The 17,812-nt window shown below is 39.6% G+C and overlaps 1 protein-coding gene across 1 annotated transcript in view; it reads right to left on the bottom strand.

Moving 5' to 3' along the window:
* Positions 1–16,196, bottom strand: part of LOC104510653 (glycosyltransferase-like domain-containing protein 1) — a gene marked incomplete at its 3' end in the record, with an annotated part of 34,826 nt that extends 18,630 nt beyond the window's left edge. Inside the window, exon 1 of the mRNA XM_010152975.1 lies at positions 16,015–16,196. Coding sequence (XP_010151277.1) covers positions 16,015–16,196 — 182 coding nt within the window. The remainder of the gene's footprint in view (positions 1–16,014) is intronic.
* Between the last annotated feature and the right edge of the window lie 1,616 nt (positions 16,197–17,812).

The raw sequence follows: 17,812 nt of genomic DNA, 5'->3' as shown, positions 1-17,812 counted from the left end.
TTCCCCAGCTCCCCAAATCTGCAGGAAGGACACAGCAGGGCAAATCCAAAAGCTACAGGGCTAGAGCCAGGGCTGAAGGAAGAGAATTCACTTTCTACCTCAAGCATGTTGGCAGTCAAGAAATCACTTTATTTTTTCATACCCAGTTCTCAACAAACACCAAATACTACCAAAACAACATACCTGTATCATCTGAAATGCTGCCCCATCATCAAAATTAAATAGCTGCCCAATTTGAAATGCCAATATAGGCGTATGGACTTCTAGAAATACTATAATGCATTAATAATCTATAAATATATTAATAATAGCAGCAATAATACTAAGAACATCCTGTAAGATGGAGCCAAGCATGTTCTTCCAGGCAAGAACTGAATGGGCAGAGTTCAAGAGTATACCAACACCCATCTGGATCGATGCAAATTTGTTAAGAATGCACCTTTTCTCAGCTCACACCCCTCGCACACCATTTTCTCTGCATTACCCAAAGAAAAGAGATATGCAAGGGAAAAAACAGGCATTCTTGTAGTTCTTAGGAGCAAAAATCTGTATGTGTAGTTATATGGGGGGCCAGAATACTTCCGATCACTGAAGGCTAAATGAGTCATCCACTTCAGAAGAATGAGCAGTAATTAAACAAGAATCTGTAAAGCTATTACGTGTGAGTATCAATTTCAGCCTCTGAAGGGAGAGAAGCCTCCTATGCACTGAAACCATCGATACATCATAGAGCACAGTCACTTGCAAAATAACCTCTCACCTAAGGAAATTCTTCTCCTTAGGAAGCCAAACAAAAACAATCTAAAATATTTATTGCCATAAATTTCATCCCTGTTCTATAAACTGCTTGAGAGACATGACATCATGCTAACTACCTAGACCCGTCTGGTTGATAGCAGTCCCAGATTCCAGGCTGAAAACCGAACGGCAGGAGCGTGGAAGGGCGCGAATCTACAGGTCACCACAGATGCTGAACACAAATCTGACTCGCCAAAGCCAGAGCTGACACTCAGCAAATACAGAAGGTTTGGCAGGGGCAGAGGCTGGCACCCCAAAAGCAAGTATTGCAATATTTTTGTCTTCTTTTCAGCCTCCTTGCATGGGAAGTTGGAAGGCTTTCCTTAAGTGCACCAGACCCGATTACTCCATCCTCCAGTCCCTGTATTCAGAGTTCTGCTTCCACACACTACAACTCTATGTATTTCCAGCTGTGAGCTTCCAGTGCCTGAAGGGGCTACAAGGAAGCTTGGGGGGACTTTTTACAAGGGCAGGGAGTGACAGGACAAGGGGTAACAGGCTTAAATTGAAAGTGGGGAGGTTTAGATTCCATATCAGGAAGAAGTTCTTCCCAGAGAGGCTGGTGAGGCACTGGAACAGGTTGCCCAGAGAAGCTGTGGATGCCCCATCCCTGGGAGTGTTCAAGGCCAGGCTGGATGAGGCTTGGAGCAACCTGGTCTAGTGGAAGGTGTCCCTGCCCATGGCAGGGGGGTTGGAACTGGATGGTCTTTAAGGTCCCTTCCAACCCAAACCATTCTATGATTTTATTTCCTAGGCATATTTCCTGATGCTTTAACAAAATAATTAACAGGCCCCATGCCCCAACGAGGCACTACTGTCTGTTTTCTATCAGTTAGCATAGCATTCTGCAGCTCCCTTTGCTCCATGGTTTCCTCCTCCAAACTGCTAGACCTCACCTATATGATCTTAAGCCCTTAGTGCTTTCCTGAAGTCCATTCATATGGGTAATTTCTAAATCTTACTTGACTAGAAGTATTTGTCCATATTCCCCCTCTCTAACCCCTTACATCACTAAGCGCCAAGCACTTGGCAATCCAACAGTCACAAATCAGCCTTCAAAGACTCAATTCTGAATCATCTTGACTCAGGTTGTGACAAGAAGGGGCAGGGACCCCTCCAAACGCATCGCTCTGTGCTTCTGCAGGAAGGAGCAGATGGCCGACATCCAGATGGCCGCCAACCTCGTCTCACCGATTTCAACATCTGTATCTCGAATTGCATCTCAAAGGACGGTCCTGAGACAGACTGCAGGTCACTGCCCACCGCTCCCAGCTACATGGCTCATCCGCCAGCCAAAGCATTTTGCAAAATACAGAGTGACAAGGCTGAAAAAAGGTTAATACTAAAGTTTGTAGCAGCACACTGCTGAAAAAAGTTCAAAAGTAGACATTTAGGAGAAATCCATCTTAAATATACATATATATTTACACTTATATATATGTACATATATATATATATATGAGTGTATCTTAAATCAGACCTTTTTCTCCCCAAAAATCCCTTGCTTTCTGCATGGTACTTTGTGAACAAGGAAACACCTCCATGTTGGTCATTTATTTGTACCTTCCAGGAATTACAATGCAAACCACAAAAACCCAGCCAACCTCAATGGTTTGCTTTCAGGTCACCCCACAGTTGAGAATTAGTCTGGAAGCTGAAAACTAAGCCCAAAGACTGCAACAGCACTGCAAGAGCACTCACAAGTGGGTTTGATCCAGCTTTAAACACGATTAGCTTCCCAAGACTCACTGAAACAGTGGTCAATGCATTTTAGCTTGAAGTTGCCAAAGAGTGACTTGTGTACCATCTAAACATGATTTCAAAGCAGCCATGAACTATATTGCTTTTTCACATGAACTTAATCCAACTCCTCCTTAGGGTGGCTAAAAAAAAAAAAAAAGGCAAACAAACAAAAAAAAACCCCCAAAACCAAAACCAAACCACCTTTAAACCTACCAACAGGAAGGTAACAAAACAATTCTGACTGCCACAATAAGAAGCTGGCATGCATTATTGATTTCACCAATTTTACAGCACACAGAATCATAGGATCACAGAATGGTTTGGGCTGGAAGGGACCTTAGATCATCTAGCTCCAACCCCCATACATTCTCCCACAGTTTATTTAGTAAATTCAAAAATTAAAATGTTACTGCTTTCTTATCCTGAGTGCATAATCTGCTCAAAAAGAGTATTTCCAGACATTTAAAAAAGTGTATTTTACAATAGGAAAAGTGAGTATACCTCATTTCAAAATCCATTAAAATACACAATTCTGGTTACAGGCTCAACAATCTGCCTAATTAGTTTCTCCTAATTAGCAGGATGCTCTAACCTCTTTAATAAGACTTCTGTGGACAGAATGTTCCATATTGGTTATCCATCTGAGGAAAAAACTAAACAAATACTTCTGAAGTACAGCTAATAGAACAAGTGTGGCTGGGCTTCGCGGTCAGAAGGCTGCTCTGGCGTGTAATACTCGGAATCTCCAAAAACACAGAGTATTCTACCTTAAATGTACTGCCACCGACGCTACAAATCCCTACGTATTTTAAAGACAAAATTAAAGATATTAAGCACAAGAGTTCATGAAGTTACAGTTTTAAATACCACAACACGTGCTGGACCAATAGAAAAAAACAAAGTAACATACATATGGATGAAAATACGCCGTGGAAAAGCGAGCTAAAGTGATAATGGGAAGGCAAATACCACAGTGATGCTGTAACAGCCCAGAGCGTGGCTGCGTCGTTGTTTTCCTCCCGTGCAAAGCCTTCGCTTTGCACACACAGCTTTCCTCTCCGTGATTCAGAGCCTTAGGACGTACCTAGCAATTAATAGGTAACAATATTATCTCCGAGTCCCATCTTATCCAATATAAACCGTTCTCGTTACTGCTATATATTGATCGTGTAATTCAAAGACTACCGGTTCAGAGAAATGCAGAGCCCCAGCAGCATCTGTGGTCAGACGCAGATGCTCGAGATAAAGAAAATTCAGGCCCCTGTTTTGTTAGGAGTTTGCAGAGCAGCTGCTGAGCTTCATCTCAACAGCTGAAATAGCCTTTATACGGCTTAAAAATGCAGGAAGCACACAAGTATCCCAAACTGCTCCCCCGCCACCGATTCATCCACCCCGTTCGCTCAGACATACCAACTCCCCACAGGCTTTGAAAACACTGGTCCCATCACCCACCAACGGACCTCTTGAAGGCACAGGAAAACTTCACTGTTTTCCAGTGAGCATCTAAGAAAACTTAAGTCACGTGCAAAATATAATCAGAGAACAGCTACTTGATAAATGCCTGCTAATGCCTGGAGGTACAGAGACACCGCAAATACTGCCTTAAAACATGCCTCGACCCCAGAGACCCCATGTGATCCATGTCAATGACCTTCCATACAACTGTTAACACTGGAAATCAGTATTCTGTAAGTAGAGATGCTTACTTTTTAATACTGAACGTATACTCCACTCATCGCATGGCATGGCACATTAAAATCTAGATTTTTTTTTTCCCTGTATTGATACACAAACGGCACATTAAAATCTAGATTTTTTTTCCTGTATTGATACACAAAAATGTATACAAGTATTTTTCAGTCTATTTACACCAGAACGAGTATTAATTCCATACAAGACCACTCTCCAGGTTCTCTGCTCCATGTTAAAAAAAAGATGGAAGAAAATGTAGGCTTTATCATTTCTAACTCAAGATGCAATTTGGAATAATTACATCAGACTCTGGTTTTCCAGAGTCTTTTCCAAAAACTATTCTTTTCTGAAACTCCTCCCTGCCACCTCTGCCTAGGGAGCATCAGTCCTCTTGCGCAAGACCCAAGAACTGTGTCTAAAGCACTTCAGACTTGAACACTTCAACAGCCACAGAAACCACTGAAGACTGATTCCAAACTAGCTTGGGGCCACAAAATCCTTTGCAAGACCAGCATTAAACCTCACAAGAGTAGTATAACCCTGAGCAGATGGCAACACCACAGTCTAGAGTAGATAGCTATGAGGACTCTCTAACCAAGTCTTGTTCCAGACAAGTTTCTTGACTGATTTCTTGAAGACACCATCTAAAGTGATCAGTAAACACAATGGGCAGTTGAACCCAGACAACTGAATTTCTCTCCCAGTTAGGATAGTGAATTTTTGAGTCATGGAAAGAAGAGGCAAAACCAGAAGGATCAGCAGGCATGACTTGTATGATACTAGGACAGGTATGAAGTCACTATTTTCTCCTTGGATAACTGGGAGTCAGAGATACCAAAAGATGAACAACGCCTGATGGCAATGCTGGGCTAACTCAATTTACCCAACTTCTTTTTCCCTTCACTTTGATACCACCTAGCTAAGACTTGTGGATGTAACACTAATTGAGACCAACTTTAATCTAGGATGAGGACAGCATAAAGAAGTAGTTTAATGGCTAAAGTCAAAAAAAAAAAAACCAAACCCCACCACCAAACAAGAAAAAGGTCAGTCTACTACTGAAGTCCAAAAAACTTCAAGAACTTGCCAAGTGTAGCAAAAGAGGCTGTTTGCAAAGAGCCCCTGCAATCTATCTAATCAAAACCTTTGTCCACCTATTAACCTCCAACATGAGCCGCAGCCTGTGTCAAGATGAACTGGACATCCTTGAAGGAAAACAGGTCTGAAGCGCACATTCCTTTTTTTGTCAATGGCTACAAAGCAGACAGAAGTTATGTCTGGCACTGTAAACACTATGATGTAGAGCACTTCAGTACTTCCTTCAGAAATAACATCTAATTTTGGCTCATCTACAATTTATTACAGTACAGCTATAGCAAGAGAAATGGTCCTTCTAAGTTCATCCAGGAATAATTTCACTCTAAAAAAATAAATAATATAAAAAAAAATAACTCCTTCGTTACAATTTCCCCTGAAATTCATCTCCTCGCATAGTTTTAGTATCTTTAGCACTATTTCTTTGAATGTATTTAACAGCTAAAAAATTTATATGCTATGTTTTTAATAAAATTGATTACCAGGAAATTTCTGCATATGCACAGTTTAAAATAATTCTATTCCTCAGGGTTTAAACATTGAGACGTCGCTATACATGAAAACTGTTCCATGTTTAGTGAGTTACAACTATTCTGTCATGAGTAGGAAATGCGTTTTGCTCACAAAAGCCAAAGGCACCATCAAACCTGCAGCAATCTGCGGAACAGTAGGAAAAAAGTGCCTGCAAACTAACTGCTACCAGATAATGGACCCATTTATCATTCTTAAATTCCGTCTTTAATTAAAAATGGGATATTCTCTTACATAAATAAAAAATTGCAGATGTTCTCAAATTACTCCTTCAATTTTTTTTAACTCTTCCATATGTAATATACATAGTATTATATGCATTCAAAAATGTCTTCACCTATGTTATACTTAATTCCATGAAGATTTTTCCATATTCCAAATAGACACACATCTTCATTACATGCAGAATATGGTTCTATTAAAATGAGATTATCACTCTTAAAGACAGCACAAGTTAACAAAATTCACAGTAGGAATATCACTTAACTGCAACAAAATTAAATTTGAAATAAATTTTCTATTGTTTTATTTATAATAATTTACACCTTTTCTTACAATCAACTGATAACTCATTAGTTTAAGTAATTTAAGTAGCTACACCAGGTAAAATTGGTGAGAGACAAATATTAGGCCAACTCTAGATACACCTTTCCTCAGAGTAATTATTAGAAATATTACTGTTAACAGGTATAAATTCTTCCAGTACTAATAATGCGAAAAGAACATTATGTATGTGCTTTTGATGTTGTGTCCACTGTTGTTTCCTTCGTCCTTTCTTCAAGCTGCTATTAGACAGAAATATAAGCTCCAGCGTGCAACAAGTAAAATGGAAATTAAGAGAGCTAAAACAAAAAATGATGAACAAGTAGGCAAGGAAATAAACATAAACAAAAAAAAAAAACAACACACCCCTGCTCTGAAATGGAAAGCATTCTTTAAAATGACTGTGTCCACTGGACCATCAGAGTATATGTGCAGGAGGAAGGGAGGAAAAGACAGGGACAAAGGACAAAGACAAGGAAGAGGAAATACAGTCCAAGAGGAGACTGCAAAAATCTTCATTATAGAATGATGAACAAAAAAAAGTCTTTCAGTTCCACTGTACTTGCCAAAGATATTCAAACGAACAGACATCATTTACATAGATCCTCTGTAATTTTTTTTTTGAAGGGAGGGTAAAGTAGTCATCATAATGATTTAAAGCACAGCAATAACAGGTATCATTCCCAAACTTGGGCTGAGTATTGTAAGAGGGAAGAGGAGGAGGAGGAAATAAATTGATCAAACTGTGGTTTGGGAGAGTCAGAATTCCACCTTCAATTAGACGCATACCATCGCAATGTAATTTGGCATATAGATTGTAATCAAACGACAGCCTAGGTGTATGTCGTACGTTTAGGGAAGAAACAACATCATAAACGACAAAACCAAGTATCTTATGGGTTAATTCAGGCTCACATTCCAGCTTGATTTGGAACAGCATTTATGAAGCAGATTCTCACAACCATCCTTGCCTAGAATGCCTCAGCTCACACCAGACTGTAATGAAGCCAAGAGGTGATGCTCCTGGAGAGCACTGAATGGACTCCAGACTCTTGGAATCATAGAATCACAGAATGGTTTGGGTTGGAAGGGACCTTAAAGATCATCTAGTTCCAACCCCCTGCCATGGGCAGGGACACCTTCCACTAGACCAGGTTGCTCAAAGCCACATCCACATCCATCATCTTATGGACATTCAGCCCTCAAGAACAAGGCTACACTTAGCCTCAAGTAAAGCCCCCCGAAATAACGTGCTGTGCAGCTGCTGGACCAGGAGCAACACTTCACTCTGCTGCCCCCCCGCAACCCTACCAAAGATGTGCTACTTGTTGACAGATACCACCTGCCTATCCGGTCATGTCCATGTTACGATTCCATACACAGTCATAATCCCAGAGGAATCAAGGTGATTAAAGCAGAAAATACCTCTGGGCACATTTTCTAGTGACCATGGACCTCACCAGTGCCTTCAAAATCCACATAGAAATACAGGGACACTCACAGGAGATTGGAAGATCCCACAGCTGGTGTGACAACGCCTCTCTAGAAATACTGCTTGAGCTTCCAAGTCTGCAGCACCCAAGCACAGAGTCGTCACAGAGACTGAGCAGTTATGGTGCGAGTGGAAGCGAAACCAGCTGAGCAGAGTACTGAGCTCTCAGCTGCGGTGGTTCGGGTCAGACTAGGTAACCAAAGGAATTCTTAGTCTGCTGTAGACGGGCAACTCAGATGTCCTCAGCTACCTGAACCAAGACTTAGGAAATTCCATGTTATTGGGTCAGGTTAATGCTTGCCAAAAAAAAAACACCAAAAAGAATAAAATATTAATGTTAATATAGATCTTGTGCCAAATCTGTTTTGCTAAAATCAGTTTGCATAACTTCATATACCCATTCACAAAATCCTGCGAAGCTGTGAGTCCTCATTAAGAAAGCTAGTTATTTATGACACTGGAATATACAGCTATAAATCCAAATCATGTGCAAACCAAGTATCTGACAAAGTTTGTATTATCTAGTTCTTAGGTGCAAAAAAAAAAAAAATTGAGATTAGGAGAAAAGCAGGACAGAGAAAAAAGTCAGGATTTTACTCTTTATTAGATGCAAACCAAAAGCTTTGTTTCTTTCCCTCTGGAAGATCAAATTAGTGTTATGGACTAGAACGACAATGAATTACAGAAAGTATCACATCCTTACAATATAGTATTGCCTATGTTTGTTATTTGAAAATAGAAATGTAATCCATAACTAATCTAGAAATAAAATATATACACAGCTACCATTTAAAAGGACAGATAAAATACTCATTAAAATCCTAAGTGTAGAAATACTGAAACATAATGCACAATTTCATTACATTTTACTGCCAGTGATGTAAATATCAATTCTCCAGGTGATTCATAAAATTCATTTCAAAAAGAAAAACAAGGATTTCACCCAGCACTGGAGAACATAAAGGAAAACACATGCTAGGGTTTGAAAAACCAGACTGTTCTTTCCTTGTCTCATCAGAGACTTTTTCTGGAATTTCAGCAAATCTTTTACAGATCAAACGGACAACTACCATTTCACATTAGCACTTTCTACAGGTCACCCAGCAGTCCCAACAAGCATCCTTCCCAGTCCTGCACCTCTCCTTGAAATGTGTTCATAATTTCTGCCAAATTTGAGATCATATATATATACTTCCACTGACTTCAAAGGAAGGAGCCTGCTCTTAAAATTCATCTAAAATCTCTTTCAACTATCCAAATTGTGAAATTGCCTAGTAACAGGACTGTATTAAAAAAAAACCACAAACAAACAAAAAAACACATACCATGTTGGACAAATTAAACAACTAAAGTTTTTGGAGGGATGCGTGCATGTGGGGGTTTCCACACAAAAACGTAAAGAAAACCTGTCACTTTTAAAATGAATACCGACCATCTGCCAGCATTTTATCTGAGGCAAAGTTGATTAATGCAAAGTGAATGTTTAAGATCTCATTGCTGTCTGCCTGAATAAATTTCAGGTAGTTTACTTAGGAAATTATTTGTCCCGTTTCTTAAAAAAAGGGGTGTTTTTTTGTTATTGGATTCCTTCCCCAAGTTTTTATGCTGCCAGAATAAGAATAAACATTTGCTCCTAAGTTGCCGTACTGCACAAGGACTCCGAGCACCAGAACATCGTTTCTGGCCCCTCTGCACAACGGCAGCAAGGTAATTACTCTGCCTGACAAAGGAGACCCCACCGCCTTCGCCGGCTTCATGAAAACTTTCAGGCAGCCTCTCTCTGTCATAGCGAAAAGTACATTTTAGCAGTTTAATTGTGAGCAGAGAAACCACAGCAGCACTGTGATCCTCAATGGGAAATGAATTTGCCCTTAGACCTTACTTAGTTTTTTTACTGGATTAATATTTTCACCAATTACTTTATTTTTTACCTTGATTTACACTATCTTCCCAATTAAAAAGAAAATCAATCGTTGATCTTAAACATTTTTCTTTTGTTAAACTTATCAGATCAGTGCTTTATATTAGTGTTCTGATAAAAATCATTCTCAAATACACTTGATTATATGCTCTTCTTTGGAAGTTTACTGCGAATGATAACGTTTTCAGAAGAAGCATTCAGAACAGATTTTGGGTGATATTAACCTAAATCGAACAAAACCCGGTTGTACCCCTACATTCCCACATTACAGACTTCCAACATCAGATGGCCTCCAAGTTCTCCCTCACCAGAGAGAATTTCACACCCGTTACTCAGGCTGGGACACCCTCTCCCATCCGGGGCTATAGAAGTGGAGAGCATCATCTGTAATAAGTGGTGGAGCTTCATGCTGCTCCATATGGACATATATTCTCTTTGCTTACACTTTAAGCTGGCTGGACACCAGCCAACTCTGGTCAGAAGTCACAAAGTTGTTTTAGCTCAATACACGGTGCCTGTGTCTCGTATCTCGGTAGGGTTTATTAGTTTAGGCTCAACACGGCGCTAGGACGGCCATCTGGCCCCCAGTGCGAAGCTAGATCCCAACCAGCAAGAGCAACGCGTGGGCAGGAGGAACGTGTATGCGTCTGCACAGGCCCGTGTGAACTAACCTTGGTGAACTCAACTTATCTGTTTAAAAAAATTTTAAAAAGTAAATGTAAGCAAGTTTAGCACTAATGAAATTGAAGAAGCGATGACCCTTTACTCAGCTAGGGAGCGTAAAAGAGGAGCACGGGACTAAGCAGGGTCTCTTTAAATAAAGGATTTCTGTTATTCCTTGTTTAGGCATCTCCACAGCAAAGTATGAATGTCGTTAGTTGTATCCATCACTAAGGCTACAGAAATGAGTAAATTATACCCACATGGTATCTTTAATCAAAGATAATACCTGAGCCCTGTCTTCAGGGGATACTGGCTATTACACTTAGTCACCTTATTTCTTCATCCCTCTATATGAGCTAATCAAAGCACAAAGGACAATTCACCAGTCTGTGCTTTAGGAGCGTGTTCCCCCGCATCTGACCTAAAACAGCAGTGAAAACACACACACACAGACAGTTATTAAGCTTACACCGAGCAACAAAGAACTTAAAAGAGCTCTGGGCAGAAAATTGTTCAGCAATTCCAATAAGGTGAGACACATCCCATCTTCAAATGCAAGGAAGTTGAGCAGTAAGACCAAAATATACTCTTAGTAGTCGATACCATAAATGAGGCTCAAGTTTTATTCACCTATCTACAGAAGCAAACACCATAAAATATGCCAATAAAAGCCCCTCAGTACCAGGTAATATTTTTTTTTTTTTTAATATCTGCAGGTTCATGGTTATCTTTAATTTAACTAATATACTACTCACACATACTATTTCTTTATTTCTTACCTGAGTGTTATTAGGGCCAAATTCTGGGAAGGCCTCTAACACAGGGAAAATTATTCTGCTTCCTACAAAGGTTATATAAAGATGCACTTCCAGTATTTGGCAAAAAAGACTTAAAAAGACAGAAATATTCCCAGCACAAATGGACAACTATGTATTCAGCTTTAATGAAATGGCTGAAATTTGCCCTGCCTTGCTTCAGTTCACATCTTCAACCATCTTCCCCAGGACACATTATTTGCAGGTGGTGTTTTGAAAGGAAAATGTCTAGAAAACAGTATGCACTCTAGCTTTGGAATGCTCACACATGCAAGCTGCGTTACGCTTTCAGTGGGACCGCTCACTGTACTCACTGGAATAAAAATCTACAGGACTGCTGTGTTTCAGACGATATTTAGGCAACGCCAGTCAGTTAATAAAGAATTCAATCTATAATAAAGCACCTTCTCCTTATAGACAAGAATGAAAGTATCAACTCTGAAACAATCCTAAATCTACTCGTCTTTAAGAGGTTATTTAAAAAAAACCACAACACATCTACACTGTATACCCTTGGAATACACTACACATTGCTGAACACCACACCCCCCAGGTTTGGGTTTTGGTAGGGTTTTTTTTCCAGAGCTCTCTTAATTGAAAACAATGATTTGTTCTCTCTTTTGTAAAATGTAAAAAGCATAGTTTGTCTTTAAAATATAGTTGTCAAATATCAAGGGGTATATATATGCTAACATTTACCCTAGGGGTATTTCAGGGCTAGAGTCTGTTACAAATAAAATCTTTATTCATATGAACAGCTACCTGGGGGGCAGTACTGAACGTTACACATAATATTTATATATTTTTTTTTTTTAAATAATCTAGCACTGCTATTAAAATGAACTGGAAGATACACTGCGTTTACTCTCTCTGTTCTGCAGATCTAACTCTTATACTACTAACTTTTTTGCCTTTGAATTACTTTGTATAAAGAACAGTCCCTAAAATATAAATTGGTTTATGCCTAGTGTGTCATATCACAGTTTTATTATTTGAAATGTAAAAGATTGCTCATGGTAACAAATAATAGAATTAAGAGAAAAATAGAAAAGCAACCTTTTTTCATTAAATTCTGCAACAGTATTTTTTTTAATTTGAGAACTTGACTAAGAAAAAAAGGTTCAAAGAATTCTTTTTTGTTACCTGCTTTCTAGGACTACTGAATAGTCGCTATACGAGCTATGGAAAACAACTTTAGACAAGATCAGACATCTACGTTTATCGAAGAGTTTCAGCTGTCTGAAGGAAGTTGGGAGACAAAGCAGACAAGGCAGCAGTTCTGCAGACTGCCGTGAGGAGGTCACGTCTCTGCTGGACCTTCCTAACTTACTGAATGAAGATGGTAATATTCCATCAACTGCTAACCACACTCTTCAACTGTTGAGACACTTGTCTAGAGAAAGCAGACAGTCATTCTGCCCTTTTCCAGTACGTTTCAAATGCCGTAATTTGGAGATTGTCACCACAAGGATGGAACTCCGTGTACTAATGCGCTGTCCAAACAGACAGCTTCTTTCCAATTAAGGAAAAATCATGTGAGTCTCTACATAGCAATTAAGAAAGCTCTTAAAACGGCTGTACATCAATATATTAGACCATTTCAAGTTTACTAGCCAAGTATGCCGCCTTTAAAAACTCCCCTTATGGCCTTCCAAGTTGGAGGGACTCGCAGCGTGCCTGATCATCCCCATTCATCAGGGCTTCTGTCCTCCTGCGAGGAGATGAATGAAGACGTGAGCTGGTTTAACGACACACTGCACAATGAAGCCATGAGAAAAGAACGTCTTTCTAGAGAAACACAGAACACCCTTTGCATAGGGGAAATAATATAAACTTATGCAGCATTGCAGACAACATACGAACTCGCTAATACCTTCCATAACAGCGACGTGTGTTCGTTCCCCTTGAAGGGTGAGGACATCTTCTCCGTGTGAAAATTCTGGGTAAATCTAATTTTTGCAAGGAACATCATTTTGCACACCGAGACATCGGCTGCACGATTCACAGAAATAACGTTAGACACACTGCTCGTTATCAGTTCAGTTTTAAGTGTTCCTCAGGGGAGTACCTGCTCTCCAATAAAGCATTTGCAAGTTCATCACATAAACTCTGGCCACTACAGAACATCTGAATTTAACATCTATAATTCTGCACTTTACACTCTGCTTCAAAAGCACTTTTTAACACGGTTCTTTAACTCACTACACATCACTTGAAATCTAAACAACCTGCTTCCTTCCTATAATCAGCTTGTATGTATTAAATATCTTCTTAAAACGCATGTATACTGCCGCTGCATAGATGTACAGCAACACTCATTAGCATAAGCATTATTTCTCATACATACCATCATCTTCAAATAAAGTACAGTTTGAAAATGAAAGTTTACTAAGAATGCAGCTCCGATAACAAAGATGTTTGCTGTCGAAATACTTGTGACCTTTCCGTATTATTAAATGCACAAATAGAAACAAGGTATTTATGAAAGCTCACATTTATGAAAATCACTTGTAAAAGAAAATTTTTATTCTACAAATGATGTCAATATTATAAATAACGAAAATTTGGTATTTCCCTCCACCTCACAAAAAGATTGAAATATTTAAATGTGTAATTCAAAACACACACTCCTGCCAGTTTGCAATGAGAATTTTCCCTTAAATACCTGGGAAGCAGATCTTTAGTGGTTACTAGCAAGCTAGAAATAAGAGAATAAAGAAACAAGGTTAATTTTAATCAATGTTGTTTTCTAATAGGCGACAGCAGTCAGTCTCATTCGGTTGTAGCCTGATGCGCTTATTAAATTGAAAGTATAAAATACTTGAAACATTCAATTACAAAACAAACATTAGAAATGCGCAAGTAAAGTAGAAGGTACCTCTAATCAGTTTTCCTCTCACCAGTCACATCAGCCCTTGTTCCTAAAATTTTATCCTGCCTGCGAGGATAAGGTACAAACCCTTTTTTAAACATCGCATCTTTGTGAACTTTGACTATGTGATTCTGTCTGATCAAACTCTCAACAGCCAAGAAAAAGCTTTCCTCCCCGTAAGATGCTCTATTGGTTAGATCAGATTTATTTGCTGTCAGTAAAGGTTATATTTGCACATAAGTCTATGACAGATTGCAAGTTTATTAACTTCAAGTGAGTTTTCAAGCTGCTGGGTTGAGTTTTTTTTGTAGGGTGATTTTTTTTTGTGGGGTTTTGGGGTTTTTTTTGGCATCATTCCCTCCCCCTTCCCCCAAGATGTGGGTTACTTGACAAATTGGAGTTAAGTTATCTTAGGTCAATGTAACTGTAAGTTAAACTAATGAAGTGTATGTCTATGAGTGATGTCTGATTAGTTTAATACAGTTAGTGCTGGACAGCTTGGGCTGCTGACCTTGAAGGAACACAGATAACATTGCGATGCGTTGGAGGATGTGGTTGCGATACAAGACAAATTTACATAACAGTTTGTCATATACACTCCTCCAAAACAAAACTGTTGCAAAAGGAAAGCAATAGGAAACAAACGCTAAATGCCTCGCACAAGACAAACCGGGGAAAATTAATTATAACATTTGGCTTGGGCTGGTAGCTTATTTTAAATGCAAGCCAGAAGCAGGCACAGAAAAGGTGTACATTTATATAGCATGCATTCCAAAAAGGATTAGACATCGTGTTGGGTAACACTATTCAAATGCAGCCTTCTACAGCACAAGTCCTACTCTCGAAAAATCACATTCCTTCCCCAGCCAACTACATCTACTTGCTCCTGGTAACAAATACCAGACCCAGTTCTGAGCTCTAACTAGCTAGCACACTGTTTAGGTGTGCTCAGAGTCCTGCGGCAGTGCTGAAAAGCAGCAGCTTGTGCTAAAACATCCCCGTGCACCAACGGTCTCTCCCCACGCAGGCGCAGAGTCAAGCGTGTGCTCATTTACTACCCACGCTGCGATGCTCTGCTGTGCGCCCTGACCGGAGCATGCGCCGCACCACGCGGTATGTCGCTGCTCGATACAATCATCTCACCGCATCTCAACTGATCAGGTAGGCCAAGCAAAATTGCTAGGTTTAAAGACAGCTTGGTTCTGGAGTGACCGATTCTCACTACATGATAGCTATCTGTTGACCTAAATAGTCTGCTTTTATCAGTCCAGGTTCTAGCTGATAGAAATTTGCCACTTACATAAATGCATAATTGACATCCACAGTTCCTGGCACATTACAGGCCCAGAGTGTCATTAAGATAAAACTGCTCCCTTAATCCTCCAGGTCAGCCTGAGTAGTACACTCTGATAAATCAGACTTGCTAATAGATACATCGGAGGGCAAGTGCGGAAGCTTGCAGCGTTCACATCTATGCCATCTTTCAACCTAATCTGTGAAGCTTGGTTTAAAACTTTCAGCATTACTGAATTCACTAGATAGCTTTAAAACAGGGCGTACGCATACATATATACACAAACAGGTATCCACATGCTCGCACTCTGTGAGACTTCCAAGGACTAGCAACACCAGACATAGCAGTCTACAGAATTCTAAAACATGGTGGCAATTTCCCACATTTATACCCAAATAAGTCAATGCAAGAAGAAAAATTTGTACTGTCCATTGCAAGTCTCCATTTGCTTCTGCATATATGCCTGCATGCAGATAACTGCAGAACCAGCTCGAGAGACCTTGTTCAAGGCCTCTCTGTAATTTGAGCTGTGACATTATTCAGCTCCTGGGTTACCTGTAATTAGTACTTGTTGGCACTGTTTGCATGAAATAAAGTGCAGCAGTCCGTGCTTTCCAATGCCACTTCTTGGCAGGCAGCGTACAGAGGACACAGTCGTCTTGTAGCTCTTCTTGGAGAAGATCCATCAGCTGTTTGTGGGAGCCACCATAAAACGCTTCAATGAGAAGAACACTCATTTTCCAAGGACTTCAAATCTGTCTAGATTCTGAAAATGAAAATAGAGAAGTGTTTTATTGTAGAAATACACCTTAGGTTATTATATTTACGAAAAGGGTATTGGAAAAAACAAAAACATCGGAAGGTCTTACAGTGTCCTCATTTTTTCCATTAAATTAATCCTTTGTATTGTATTAATGAGTTTACTTCAGAAAAGGCTACTTAACAACTCTGATGACAAAATGATCACACCTATTAGTTTCAATCATTAAAAGATACCATTCATAATTTTTAAATTAATCAGAATGCGCAGGACTTAAAAAATACTGTGTTTTGAATTTACTGTTTTGTTTCCAATCAGATATTTAAAAGCAGCTTTGTTTTACACACTCTTTAATACATCACTCTTCCATAGGGAAGGAAGTCGTTTATTCATTTTTACATAGGTTTCCCCCTTTTCCCGGTGGTAGATAAAACTAAACAATTAAAACACACTTCAGCTCCAGTAGTTGTTAACAACAGTAATTTGGGCAAGTGACTTGAAGCCAGAGAGCAGCCTGGAGAGATGCAGTCTGAGCATCCCACAGGACTCTCTCCTGCACCACTGGGAGCTGGGATCACCATCCCAACAACACGCTTCGACACTAGAGGAGATGAAAACCATGTTTATGCTGGGTTTTTTGGTTTTTCTTTTTTTGAATAGCCCAAAACTGGCTGGAAGAGAACAGCACTGCAGACTTAAGGAAGCTCTCAGATGAGAAGCCACAGAGCTGCTCACAAACAGGATGCAAAACGTGCTGCCCAAAGTACAGGGAAAGGCAAAAACCCTGTGACTATTGCTCATCTCTTTCATGAGTCATAGACTTGGGGTACTGAAAAGCTGCTTTTCAGATGCTTTGAGCACAACCATCACATAAAAATGTTGAAAACAAACCCCTGAAAGGTATTCACCATCCATGACTGCCCCTCAATGGTTTCCTTCTCAACGTACCCTAACAAGGGAGGAATCTCCCTTAAGCTTATTTGCTCAGGCTTCATGTTGGATGCCATATATTGCAAGACCATAATCCATTTCCTGACCTGTAATTTTCTAGTGGTTTCACACTGTAATCCTTATCTTCTCAAAGGTTCTGGTGACAAGAAGTGAGAATTCAGAGAACTATATACTCTCCAGAAAATCTCAATCATTATCTCAACCTTGACATTTAATTAAATTCAGGTTAAAAAATTATGTATTCTGTAATCAGAGGGTGAAAAACAAACCAAGAAAATACCTTATAAGTGCACTGTAGTTATCAAAGGATCAACTAGCCAGCACCAAAACTCCAAACACTGAATAAATTTAACTGGGAGACAAAATACAAGAAACCTCCAGAGAGCTTTGAGTCACTGGCTCATCATGGTGCAAGCTGAAACTGCGATGTAGATCTGGGTCATTACAGATCTCTCTGCAAGAGAAAGAGTATTCCCTGCTCTGACTTTCTTGCCATAATCCACCCTGGATTCAGGTTATAATTTACTCTATTATTCAGTCCCCCATATTGTTTCAAATGAATTATTTTTCTGGACAAATACGTTCCTTTCGAAAGATAAACCATGGCCTTCCAGAAGCAAAGACTTCATTTTGGAGCTTGTT

This window comes from Eurypyga helias, unplaced genomic scaffold (genome assembly GCF_000690775.1).
Source record: "Eurypyga helias isolate BGI_N326 unplaced genomic scaffold, ASM69077v1 scaffold1256, whole genome shotgun sequence".
Classification (NCBI taxonomy): domain Eukaryota; kingdom Metazoa; phylum Chordata; class Aves; order Eurypygiformes; family Eurypygidae; genus Eurypyga; species Eurypyga helias.
Note: the sequence above shows the minus strand (reverse complement) of the source record. Positions and strands in the feature narration are given on the sequence as shown.